The 13,375-nt window shown below is 38.9% G+C and overlaps 1 protein-coding gene across 6 annotated transcripts in view; it reads left to right on the forward strand.

The window, feature by feature from the left end:
* DGKZ (diacylglycerol kinase zeta) overlaps positions 1–13,375 on the forward strand; it is a 139,946-nt gene that overhangs the window by 40,048 nt on the left and 86,523 nt on the right. For 4 of the 6 annotated variants that reach the window (XM_058161751.1, XM_058161749.1, XM_058161757.1 and 1 more), the window contains one exon: positions 10,965–11,063. The exons of the other annotated variants lie outside the window; for them this stretch is intronic. In XM_058161751.1, the coding sequence (XP_058017734.1) occupies positions 10,965–11,063 (99 nt within the window). The remainder of the gene's footprint in view (positions 1–10,964; positions 11,064–13,375) is intronic. 6 annotated transcript variants of the gene reach the window in all.

Raw genomic sequence — 13,375 nt, forward strand, 5'->3', positions numbered from 1 at the left:
TGAAATTTCAGGGAAATCCAATAATTGCTGCTGCTCAATTTCCCCCTCATTAATCTGTTAGGACAGTACTGTTTGCCATTTTCTGTAAAAGGCAGGGACTGGTTATGTAATCTATTAGTACAGCGGTCTCCAACCTTGGCAACTTTAAGCCTGGAGGATTTCAACTCCCAGAATTTCCCAGCCAGCAAAGTATTTTCTGGCTGATATGAGAAATATCACCTTGCAGAACATGCTATTTCCAGTGATTTTCCTTATCCAGTTTGCTCTGAAACAGATACCTCATTTTCAGGTGTGGAATATTTTTTAAAAAAATCACATTCTGCATCTATTTCAAGGGATTCTTCCTTGTTTATTGGATGGCTTTCATTGCCATATCCTTTAAGAGCTGTCTTCCTAAACAGTAGGGGCAAATCTCTGTTTCATCCAAAGTAACTAAAGCAGTAATCAGGATCAAAGACCGTTGCTAAAGCAGACGTGTATAAATTCACATATAATCAGGCATTCCAGTTTTAAAACTGACTGTTTGTATTCATATCTGCACTCTCTTGCTGCAGACTTTTTAAAAACCTTTCTATATGCCCTACGGACTATCTGCTGCCATTGCTAATGGTCACTGATGAGCTGTAAATGCACTTCTTCTAAAGCTATTCCTGGCAGTGCCAGCTAATGGCAAACTTTAGTCATAATATAAATATGGCCACAAACCTGGCCAAGTGCAGTCTGATAAATGATACGCTGAGGCCTTTTCCAGAGCACAAAGAGTGCAAATCTACAGAGCCCCCACCCCCATATTTTTTTTCAGAATTTCTTCTGGTGAGACTGTTCAGAGGTTCAAATAGTGTGCATCTGCCTGTCATTGGTAAGCATTTTAGCCAAAGAGGATATACCAGATATCTGACTTCCATTTTCTGTGCTATTACAGGTAGTCCTCAACTTACGACCGCAACTGAGCCCAAAATTTATGTTGCTAAGTGAGACATTTGTTAAGCAAATTCTTCCCCATTTTACCACCTTTCTTGCCACCGTTGTTATATGAATCACTGCAGTTGTTAAATTAGTAACACGGTTGTTAAGTAATCTGGCTTCCACATTCACTTTGCTTGTCAGAAAGTTCATGACCTCAGGACATGGCAGCCCTCATAAATATGAGACAGTAGCCAGGGATCTGAATTCTGATCATATGACATGGTGTTTCTGTGACAGAAAAACTGTCATAAGTCATTATTTTCAGTGTTGTAACTTGAAACGCTAAATGAACTGTTGTAGGTCAAGGACTGCACTTACCAAAAGGGAAACACATGCAATTTGAATGTATTTTTATTTTGCCATGGGTTCTTTTTGCATTTCTTTTGCATCTTTTGATTGATTGTATAGGTTCCAGTAATGTAATTGCTTTTCATAATTTTATTTAAAGCAAGGGAGAGCCATTCCCTTTTCTTCAACACACGTGGTTTTCCCCTGGGCTTTCATTTTTTCTTCTTATACAGTTGTTTTTTTTCTTTAAGGACATGCTATCAAGAAACATCTAGCTCAGTTTTGTCCTATTTAATTTCATATTGTGATGAATATTTGAGGCTCAATTTGCATAGATGTATGATACATAAATCAAAGTCTGGTTTATTTTATTTTATTCAGCAAATAACTTATTCAGGAATTTCTAGTTGTAAAATGTTCTGTAATGCAGTTAAGCTAAGAAAGATGAATGCATTCCTCTTAAGTACAGTTTAATTTTAATGTTGTTGGATTAATTCCCAAGACAGGCAATACATATGCAGGCTTTGTGTTTATATATGTACAAAATTGGAGCTGTCTACCTGCAAAATGATTCAGAATGAATGCATCTGCTGAAGATGTCAACTTTAATTTTACAGTAATGGTTCTAGTCCATATGCTGCAAAATAAAACAGGCAGTGTCTAGTGAATCATCAAAAATCAGGGGTAATGTGAAACAGATTTAAAAGTACAGTACTGGAGTTTAGTACTCTGAATAACTCAATTCTGTACTTTTATCTTCTTCACCTTGTTCATGTTTTGTCTCAGGATTCTAAATTATTTGGAAATAAGATGGGATATGAAGAAGAAACATCTCTTTATTTACTGTACATCCGTGTGAATAAATGGATTCTTTAGTACAGTGTGACTCTTTGGGCTATTGATTTACCTATAGTCATTAAACTTTTACTGCTGACATAGTCTTCTACAAACTCAGTGTTTTCCAATTCAAAATCTATTGTGGACCTACATTATTCACAGTTGTCCTGGAAAAACAGGTGGAATATAATTGAGTCTTTCCCAAAGAAAAGCTGCTGCCACCAGTTGTGTGTATATCTCAGCTGTTGTGAATCAGCTCCATGCAATCACATTCCAGAAAGAGGTAAACTTCGAAAGAGGCTATAAAAATTTCAGAATTTTTTTCCCCAGAAAATCAACTGTCCTTGATGACTTATGGGAATGAAATGCTTTTCTCCCACTAGAGTAGAAGCCCACATATTTGGCTCAGGAATTCTGGGAATTGAAGTCCATAAGTCATAAAAGAGCCGTGGTTCCCCCACTCCTGCTAGAGGAACAATAATTTCACATGCCCTTTTTTCCCCCTGAAAGATCTGTCAAGGGTACATAGCCTACATAAATTTATTTACCAGAAATTGGTCTTATGTGAATTTGCAAAATAATTCTTATGAAAAGTATTTGTAATGAATTATTCCTAAAATTATAGGAGCGTATTTTTTTAAAAAAACAGAATAAATGATGTATAGTATAATGGATTGATGTTTATATTAAAATTTGTAGCAATTCTGATTTTATATAAATGCAGATTTTAATATATGTCTAGTAGAACATTAAATGATTTGTTTAATTGAAGGCTATAAAAATTCACAATTGTTTCTAAGGGATTTAAAAAAAATTAGCTGTGTATCCCAGCTTTGTTCAAGAACTCAAAGAACTCAAAGTACAGGTAGTCCCTGACATGACTTTAATTTAGCCCAGTTCTAAATCATACCAGTCGTTAAGTGGGTCAGCACATGACTAGCCTGATTTGACGATATATTTTTGTGTAAATTGTTAAGCAAACACCTGGTTGTTAAGCAAATGCCACAGTTATTAAATGACCCCATTGTTTGCAATAGCCATTTTTTTTATGGAAACAGGAAGTAAAGGCTGTTTTCTGGCAAGAAAAATTATAAATTGGGAAGTCATGTGATTGCAGGACTCTGCAAATGGCCATAAATGCAGAATAACAGAGTCAGAAGGAAGCTTGGAGATCTTCTAGTCTACCCTGTGCTCAAGCAAGAGACCCTACATCAGGGGTGTCCAAACTTGGTCCCTTTAAGACTTGTGGACTTCAACTCCCAGAGTTCCTCAGCCAGCTTTGCTGGCTGAGGGACTCTGGGAGTTGAAGTCCACAAGTCTTAAAGGGACCAAGTTTGGACACCCCTGCCCTACATCATTACAGATAAACGACTGTTCAGTCACTTAAAAACCTCCAGCGATGGAACACTCACAACGTCTGGGGGCAAGCCATCTGTTTTTTCTTGTCCTGTCCTCCAGTGCTTTGGAGAATAGATTGAACCTTTCCTCACTGTGACGATCCCTCAAATATTGGATCTTTCATGTCACTCTTAGTCCTTCTCGTCATCAGATTTCCTGCCACCATTCTTCATATGTTGTAGCGTCCAGCTCCCTAATCTTTGCTGTTCCTTGCTGCATTCTTTTTAGAGTCTCAACATATGTTTTATATTGTGGCGATCAAAACGGATGCAGTATTCCAAGTGTGTGCTTACCAAAGCAGTATGTGGTACTAACACTTCATGTGACTTTGATACTATCCCTCTGTTGGTGCAGCCAGGTGCCAAACACCCTAAAGGTGATCACATGACAGGGGGCAGCCATGGGGAGTTTAAAGTTTTAGGTACCATTTAGGGAGTCCTTTGTAAGTTCAAATTGTTGCCAAGTGACTGGCCTTTAAGCAACGATTACATCTAGAGGATTACCTCTGATGATGTTACCTAGTTTGAGTAATGAAATGTCTACAAGAAAACAAGCAAGCTCAGAGACCACCCCATGTTAACCCTGAGCTACAAATATTCTCCTTTATTATTACCTCTAGAGTGTTTAGCATAGCATACCTCTTCCTATTTTTCTGTATAACAACAATTCTGTGATATGAGTTGAACAGAGAAAGGGTGGCCCAGTGAGTTTTTATAGCTGGAGTAGGCCTGAATGTTGGCTTCTTTGGTTTCCAATACTTTAAGCAATAGCAATAACACTTAGCCTTATATACTGCTTTACAGTGCTTTACAGCCCTCTCTAAGCGGTTTACAGAGTCAGCATATCGCCCCCAACAGTTTGGATCCTCATTTTACCCACTTCGGAAAGTTAGAAGGCTGAGTCAACCTTGAGCCTGGTGAGAGTTCAACTGCCAAATTGCAGGCAGCTGGTAGTCAGCAAAAGTAGGCTGCAGTACTGTACTCTAACCACTGCTCCACGGTGGCTCATGAGGTTTCCTTTTGGAACATAAGGCAAAGTACACATTTTAAGGTTGAACAATCAAGGCAAAACAAGGAGCTCTAAACTAATAATGTTTCACTAGCATAGAGCAAATGCAGATTGCGTAAAGACAAAGACTTTGGGTGATTGGTGAGCTCTACAGAAAAAAATTTTTTCCAGTGTACCATGTTTTGCCTTGGTTGTTCATCCCTAAAATGAACATTTATTGTTAGTAATGAGTAAAGGGTCCAGGATTCAATTAAAAGGTAGCAATATTGTCCAAGATTTTAATTTTTCAAACAAGATTTGTTTGATAAAATATAAAGCTGTTTTGAAATAGCCAGTATTGGTTATGGCCTTCACTGGAACACAAATAGTAGGATTTTGAAAGGTATTAAGTGTGTCTATTTTTTCCTCCTTCTTTTTCATCACCCTGTTAGACAAACTAAATTCAGAATTATTATTCTCCACAAAATAATATACATTGGCTCTCCTCTGCACAATCAATATGAGCATGTCAGAATATTGAATTTATTCCTCAGCTTTGTATCAAATAGCATCTTTTCAATGCACATAATGACATCAGACAGTTGGTTTTTTTTAGGTCTATGTGAACTTTTGGGTATTTATTATTTTAATGTATTCAGATTTATTGAAAAGAAAGTGTAGTGCAGGTGGAATCCCTTACTCCACAGTAGTATTTTGTCTGATCTTTGATAGCTGTGTTCTGCACTGGAAATAATTACTTTTCTCACATATGGCAGAAAAACTTTTGAGGTTGATAGATTATTGTAGTTTAAAGTACTGGAAACTATTATGGCAGTTCTGTTTCAGAGTTACTTTAAAGAAAGACATCTAAATTATTTTCTTTCTTTCTCACAAAATGAGAAAAACAAATCCATAGGGACTGTGTTCATGTAACAAGCTTATTCTGGATTCTGAATTAACAGATTTTCCCAGTTTGTGCAGTACATTGAAATATTAACTATAAACTAAGCCATAGGCACAAAGAAAATTATACACGTTAAAAAAATCTCAGCCAAGGTTATCACTGATTTGGTTAATACAACCATATGTGTGAAACTTAATCCAGGATGGTTCTGTATAGAGCAGGGTTGTCAAACTCAAGGCTTAGATCCAGCCTGTGGAGCCGGTTTGGAAATAACAACGGACCAACCCGTGGTGCCTCTGCTAGCAAAAATGGGGCGCAGGCAAGGTGCACATGCTCCCTCTGCAACCGTTTTTGGCCTCCGGAGTTGTCCAGGAGCCTTCCAGGCCCAAAATGGGACCTCCAGAGTCACCCAGGAGGCCTTCCAGGCCCAAAACGGGACCTCCGGAGTAATTCAAGGCCATTCTTGAATCAGAAGGTTATAAAAGGAAGGAAAAGTAAATATTAATGAATAATATTTTACCTTTCAGGCTTGCAGAATTCTGCTACTAGCTTATGCCAATAATTTATAGTTCTAATCTTCCTATGGAGCCAGTTTCTTGATCTGGTCTATCTCTCATAAGGTGATCCAGTAGATCAAGTAAGCATTAAAAAAACAAAATCACAGAAATGTACGCCAGCCTATTTTTATAAGTTTGTAAAACCATGTCTGCGGTCCCGTGTCATGCCCACCATGGCTACGCTCCTACCCACCCCCACCCGGCTCTCCAAGGTCAAACCCAATCCTGATGTGGCCCTCAATGAAATGGAGTTTGATACCCTGGCCAATTAGAGCATAATTGGCTATAATTGAGACCATTGCCCCATTACCTTATTTTACAATTATATATGAAACTATTTGACAGCCTTAAGAGTTCGTTATGCTTCTTGTTTCATTCATTCATTGATTTTGTTTCCTGAGAGTTCAAATACCTCAATTCTGCTCCAGAGTCCGGAGACTACAGACACTCAAATCCTTTTTATATCTATCGATTTTTTAGCTCATTAAAGATTGTCTTATCTTAGAATCTTTCTTTTGCTAAAGTTTGTTTTTTTCCTTTTTGATTTAATAAAACTTGGTAGTTGACAGTGTGATATAATTGTTAGCTCAATGAGAGAAATACTTTGGAGTTCCAGCTGTTTACTTTCAGTACAGATGGCACCTCCTTGGAGAAATTCTCAGCCCAGGACTTGTTTTTCAGGGGAATGGAATATATATATGCAATTTGTCTTCTTTCGTGAAATTAAATATCTTTGAAAATTGGCTAATTGGATTTTGAGATTATTCTTTGCAGAAGTAATGAGCAGATGACAGTAAACATAAGTCTCTCCTTAGTAGGCAATCTCTTTGTCCTGGAGGCTACGTATAAATATAAAACTATCACGTAGCACAGGGAGACAGGGCAGTGCTAGCATAATATCACAGAAATGGGTACAGTACGTATTTGACCATCTCTGTATTGTTGCTTTAAGTAATGCAGATTGTATGCAAAGGTCTTATGGATCTTATAACAATGACAATATCTATAGCTAATCAGCAGAAAAATTGCAGCATAATATTAGACTATCTGTAAGAGCCATAAAAGGGGACGCAGTGGCTCAGTGGCTAAGACGCTGAGCTTGTCGATCAGAAGGTCAGCAGTTCAGCGGTTCGAATCCCGAGTGCCACGTAACGGGGTGAGCTCCCGTTACTTGTCCCAGCTTCTGCCAACCTAGCAGTTCGAAAGCACATTAAAAAAATGCAAATAAAAAAATAGGGACCACCTTTGGTGGGAAGGTAACAGCATTCCGTGCGCCTCTGGCATTGAGTCATGTGGACCACATGACCACGGAGACGTCTTTGGACAGCACTGGCTCTTTGGCTTTGAAACAGAGATGAGCACTGCCCCCCTAGAGCTGGGAACGACTAGCACATATCTAGCACATGCGAGGGGAACTTTACCTTTACCTTAAGAGCCATAAAAAGAGATGGTAGCTAAAAGAGTTTACCATCTCATGCCACTTTCTATGAAGAATGCTTTGGTAGCATCCATTACGCACTGGTTAACTTGGAACTGTGAATGCCATAACATTCTCCCTTTCGGCAACCAAGAGTATGCAGCGAATTTGGGAGAAACCAGTAAAGTTCCTTAGAGCTGGTTCTTCCACTGATGACTGGCCAACCTGATGCTAGTAAGTCACAACATTTTGCAAAACAGTACATTTCCTTCTCTTATCTATAAGCCCAGTTCCTAATTTGCAAAGGTTGCCTTTTAATCTCTAGATGAAAACTATTAAGACCCATGAACTGTCAGCTCTCCACTAGGTAGATCAGACCAGAAAATCAACTCCATGGAAACAGCAGAATTATACTTTATTGAGTTTGGTTATAACAGAATTTTGAAAAGTCAGATTGCGCATTTACCTCCCTTCTTTCTCATATTCCACTGAATCAGGAAGGTCCCTGCCTGAGCTGCCTCCACGTATTATCTTGATTCTCAGGTTTTAAAAAAATGCCTTAGCTCTTTTTGTCGTCATAATGATTCTTGCAGATTTTTGTCACTGACACTTTTCTTACTCTCTACCTGGGTAAATAGATGATATTCCTCCCCTTTGAGGAAATATGGTTATGACAGAGAATTTTATTAACTTATTAGCCTTCATCTGGTTTTGGTTAAAATAGTTCAGTCAAATTGAAGTTTTAGTGCAACATTGGGATTAAAATCTGTTGTCTTAACTAGAATTCTATATATGTTAGAGATGGAACTTTTTTGTTGATCAAAAGCAGTCTCACTAGTTTGGTTTTGTTTGTACAAGCTCTGGTTAGGCAATGCTTCAGGGTCACTTCATACAGTGGGAGGCCTGAGAGCTTGTCCCAGTCTATTTGAATTACAGTACAAATCAATATCAGTGGCATGGATGATAACCAGCAGAAGTTGGAACTGGTGTAATGATCAAAGCGGGGTGGGGGAGTTTACCATCTTCTATTAGAGTGGCCACCTGATTCCCCTGTGGACTCTTTGCTATCTGGGTCACATGCCCAGGTTAAAAGAGGTTTCAAATGTGTCAACAGAGCCGCTGGTAGATGTTACTTTTTCAGCAAGATCTGTTCAGCGGGTAACTGGCTCCACCTGGTGGCGAGAAAAGTGTTTTCCATTTCTTCCTATTGACTTTATTAACTGCTACTGCATTCTGTGTTGGGTTTGGATTTATTTTATTTTATTTTATTTTATTTTTTTTATTTATTTATTTATTTATTTATTTATTTATTTATTTATTTTGTCACAACAGTGTATATAAGCATAAGCATGAAAGTAGCTATATAATAATATATAAGCATATATATATATGTTTTCTGAGGTTTTCACGGGTGTTTGTATATAGGTCTTTGGTTGTTCGGGTTTTCTCCCGTGTAAAATTTTTCTCCCGTGTAAAAATATGTGTATATATATATATATATATATAATATATATATATATATATATGTATATATATATATATATATATATATATATATATATATGTATATATATATATATATATATATGTATATATATATATATATATATATATGTGTAGGCACATTTGTGCTCTTATATAAGCATAAGTATGTAATAACTATATTAATCGGATATAATGAAAAGAAACAATAGGACAGGACATGTTTGTGCTCTTATGCATGCCCCTTACAGACCTCTTAGGAATGGGGTGAGGTCAATAGTAGACAGTTTTTGGTTAAAGCTTTGGGGATTTTGAGAAGAGACCACAGAGTCAGGTAGTGTGTTCCAAGCATTAACAACTCTGTTACAGAAGTCATATTTTCTGCAATCAAGATTGAAGCGGTTAACATTAAGTTTAAATCTATTGTTTGCTCTTGTATTGTTGTGATTGAAGCTGAAGTAGTCTTCAACAGGAAGGACATTGCAGTAGATGATTGTATGAGTTAAACACAGGTCCTGTTGAAGGCGGCGGAGTTTTTCCCCCCGAAGGGAAAAGATTACAGTTCTTTATGGCCTGTTTCAGCAACTAAATTAGGATATTAATTGATCATAGTGGATTAATTGTTCAAGTTATAGTTATTGTGTCATGGCAATAGATATGGAGCAAAAATATAGTCTTTAAATATGATGCACCGAGTTCATCAGACAACATCTTAGAAGGGGAAAATATTCTTTGTGCAGCAGAAGATACCATTTCTCATTAAGTACTTTTTGTCCAGTTTTTGAAAATACAACTTTCAGTACATAATTGGGAATAAAATGTTCAGGAATGATTAATTAATCTAAAATTTTCTTTAATCCCAGATTTGTGATGGGTAGTTTGTAATCCTATTACATATAAATTTGAAAACAATCCCATTGAATTGCATAGTAGTTCTGGATATTTATTAGCATTTTGCTATGAATACTTCCATTAGAGTCTTGCCTGTATGATCATGTAGCAAAAACAAAAGTAAATCAAAAACAAAACATTGATATAGATAAAAGGCAGCATTTCTTAAGAGTGCATAGGAAAACTGCTTCCATTGGTTACCGTTAGCTTACATATTTTTAAAATTCAAGCAGGATAAGATTATCAGTGTTGTGGGTTCAGAGGTATCATGATTGGCCGCTATAAAACAAACCACTGACTAGATAAAGTAGGGAGGAGGAATCTTTTTATATCAGCCATATATCTTTGTGGGAATAATTCATTGGAGGCTGTGTATGGCAGGGGTCCTGAAAGTTGCATCCTGCGAGCGGCGGGCCGACATGCACATGTGCGTGCAACTCCTCTCGCAGGAGTTGCAGGCTGGTGCATATACGAATGCGCGCCATCCCACCACTCACTTGAGTGTAGCTACACACGCATGCGCACTGGCCCATGGCTCACGCAGCCCGGTTCCCCTCTCACACACACCCCAGCCGGGCCTCCATGCCATAAAGTTTGGGGACCACTGGTGTAAGGGACTGAAGCCAACAGTGGGTGAGACAGAACTAGCTATGAACCATCTTTTTCCTTTGTTTTCCTTAACCATTCTGCTCTTCTTTGCCTTTCGTCCACTTGGAGGTTCTGTTATCGTTTGAATATCTGAACTAATTTCAAATGAGGTTTTATTTGGTAAAATAAAAAGTTGGCAGCCCACAGCCACATGTAGCTCCTCACAACCCCCCTGGCCTAGCCTCACAAGATAATGTACCAGATGGCCCCTGACATCCCAGGATAATGCACCAGATGGGCCTTCCTGCTCCCTTTCTTATCCTGAAGTCTCAGTGCAACAAAATTAAAAGACTGTATGTTATGTTAGCAGATGGCCTCTTTTAACACTTCAGAAAATTAGCAATTGAAGGTGTAGTCCTACCGTTTCTGGTGTTGGTCACCTCTAGTTTAGGAGTGCTTATTCGGGAGTATTTGGAGTAGGGAACAACAAGTCTTAATTCAGAACAGAAAAAGGGAATTGTCTGCTGATTTGTACTCCTTCTGTATTTTGTGTGTAAGTGTATACATGCATGTGCTCAAAGAAAGAAAACAGTGTGTCATAATAAGGGACATGACTTGGCTATGCTGACTTATCTCTTTGTGTTCCCAGACTCCATCTGTCTCACAGGGATGTCCTGTCTTGTCCTCAGGGCAGCCAACCTGGTCATTGGGGAGTCCACAGGATAAAGCACAGGCCAGCAATATATAAGTATGTGGTATTTTTACTAGCTTGCCCAAGCTTTGTAATGCTGCTATCTGTAGTTCCAACTATTGCTGAACAAAGCTCTGCACCCCTCTAGAACCTTGCACTAATTGGGGGCTTGGATCCAAAGACGCTTTATGGACTCTGCATATCTTGCTGGCTTTTGGGTCAGACCACAGTATTCAGCGCCAGAGTTAAACGTGCAGATTTGAAGTGTGTGTGCTTTATGTATGTACATTTTTTTTACATGTGGAATTATGTTTGCATTCATGATTAATTGATTGTTAAGGATATTTTATTGGAAGATGCTTAATTCATTTGGTTAATGTTTAAATTGATATTGTTCATTAAGTTCTTTAATCAGTAAAGGAGAATAGTCGTTCAGGGTTGAAATGGGGGCTCCTTGGTGCTCTCTGAGTTTGATGTTATCTAGTTTGGGTAATGAAACACCTGCAAGAAAATAATGAAGCTCAGAAAACACTCCTCATTAAGTTAATTAGTAGTCATTAAGTTTTAAGTTGGGTTACTGAAATACAGTGAGCTTTATTATTTAGGACTTTTTTCGTACATTCAAGATGATGTTTCTTGGAGTGACTTAGAGGAGGTCAAAGTGGTACAGTATCTTGTGGTGAGCAAGTTTTTCATGCTGCTAAGGATGCTGAAAAACGGTTTGACTTGAACCAGAACGATCATGATTCAGGACTTCACTTAGTCAAAGCAACAAAGATGATTAGGGGACTGGAGGCTAAAACACATGAAGAACGGTTACAGGAACTGGGTATGTCTAGTTTAATGAAAAGAAGTACTAGGGAGACAAAATAGCGGTGTTCCAATATCTCAGGAGTTGCCACAAAGAAGAGGGAGTCAAACTATTCTCCAAAGTACCTGAGGGTAGAACAAGAAGCAATGGGTGGAAACTAATCAAGGAGAGAAGCAACTTAGAACTAAGGAGAAATTTCCTGACAGTTAGAACAATTAATAAGTGAAACAACTTTCCTGTAGAAGTTGTGAATGCTCCAATACTGGAAATTTTTAAGAAGATGTTGGATAACCATTTGTCTGAAGTGATGTAGGGTTTCCTTCCTGGGTAGGGGGTTGGACTAGAAGACCTCCAAGGTCCCTTCCAACTCTGTTATTGTTATTATTATTATAAAGAAACATATTGACTGGATTTGACTGGATTGCTTCATTCCCTCCATCTCAACCTTCTATTGACTTGCCTGTCAGTGGAAGTCCAAAGAATGCCACAGGGAGATTATGGGAGTCTAGAAGGCAAACAATAAATCCAAACATTTTTCAACCCATTATGGAATCACATACGTTCCCTAGTATTTCGGAGAGGTGTGGCAGTAAAACAGCTGAGTTAATTTCTAGGGCAGTGATAGCTAACTGTTCTGTCCCCACCAACCACAACCAAGCAGACATGCGAGCTGACTATATCTGCCAGCAATTTACTCCGATGACAGATATCAGTTCTGGCAACGAACCTGCGATTGCCTGCCAAGTTCTCCTATCTCCTCAGACCAGCGTAACTGCAGTTCAGAAATAAACAGAAACCAAAGTCTTAATCTCAAAATATTGCAGTCAAAGTTTCCAAGAGTCAGTTTTTGTCCATCACAAGAAGCTATAGAGCAGCTCCTCCTGCTTTTATACCCTGTGGGGTGTGGCTCCGTGACTCAGCACTCTCTAGGCCTGCCCCTCCCCTTCTTTTGTTGTTCCCGCCTTTCCTTTCTGCGATGCCTGGGATCTAACCAGGACTGATTGTCAGCAGCTGAGTCTTGAGGCATTTACTGGGCGGGGGAAGGTGCGGGAGAAAGAGTCACTCTCTGCCAGGAGGCCCGGTTCGGGAGCTGAAGACACAACACTAACCTTTTCCAGACTGAGTGCCCAAAGTGTGCTCACTCCCGAATCCCCAAAATGAAATGCGTGCGCGGCCTCCAGCATGCACTCCACACCCACGCATGCGCGGCAGAGACCTGATGACCAGCTGGCTGGTGGGAGGTGCACACACATGCGCGGCAGAGCTGAACTAGGGTGACGGCTCACGTGCCCACAGAGACGGCGCTTGCATGCCACCTGTGGCACGCGCGCCATAGGTTCACCATCACAGTTCTAGGGTACAAATGATAGAAATTTTGTGATAAGCGAAACCAAACAGAGGTGTAGTATTATTAAAATACTTTTTTCTGTGGATAAGACAGTAGCAACTCTATCCTCCTTTTTTGCTATCCTAGTATCAGCAGAATGCTAATAACCAATAGCAATTAAGATCTTTTCATAGTTGTTCAGGTATTGACTGAATCTTAGAAAGTCCACTA

Source organism: Ahaetulla prasina, chromosome 1 (assembly GCF_028640845.1).
Source record: "Ahaetulla prasina isolate Xishuangbanna chromosome 1, ASM2864084v1, whole genome shotgun sequence".
Taxonomy (NCBI): Eukaryota; Metazoa; Chordata; class Lepidosauria; order Squamata; family Colubridae; genus Ahaetulla; species Ahaetulla prasina.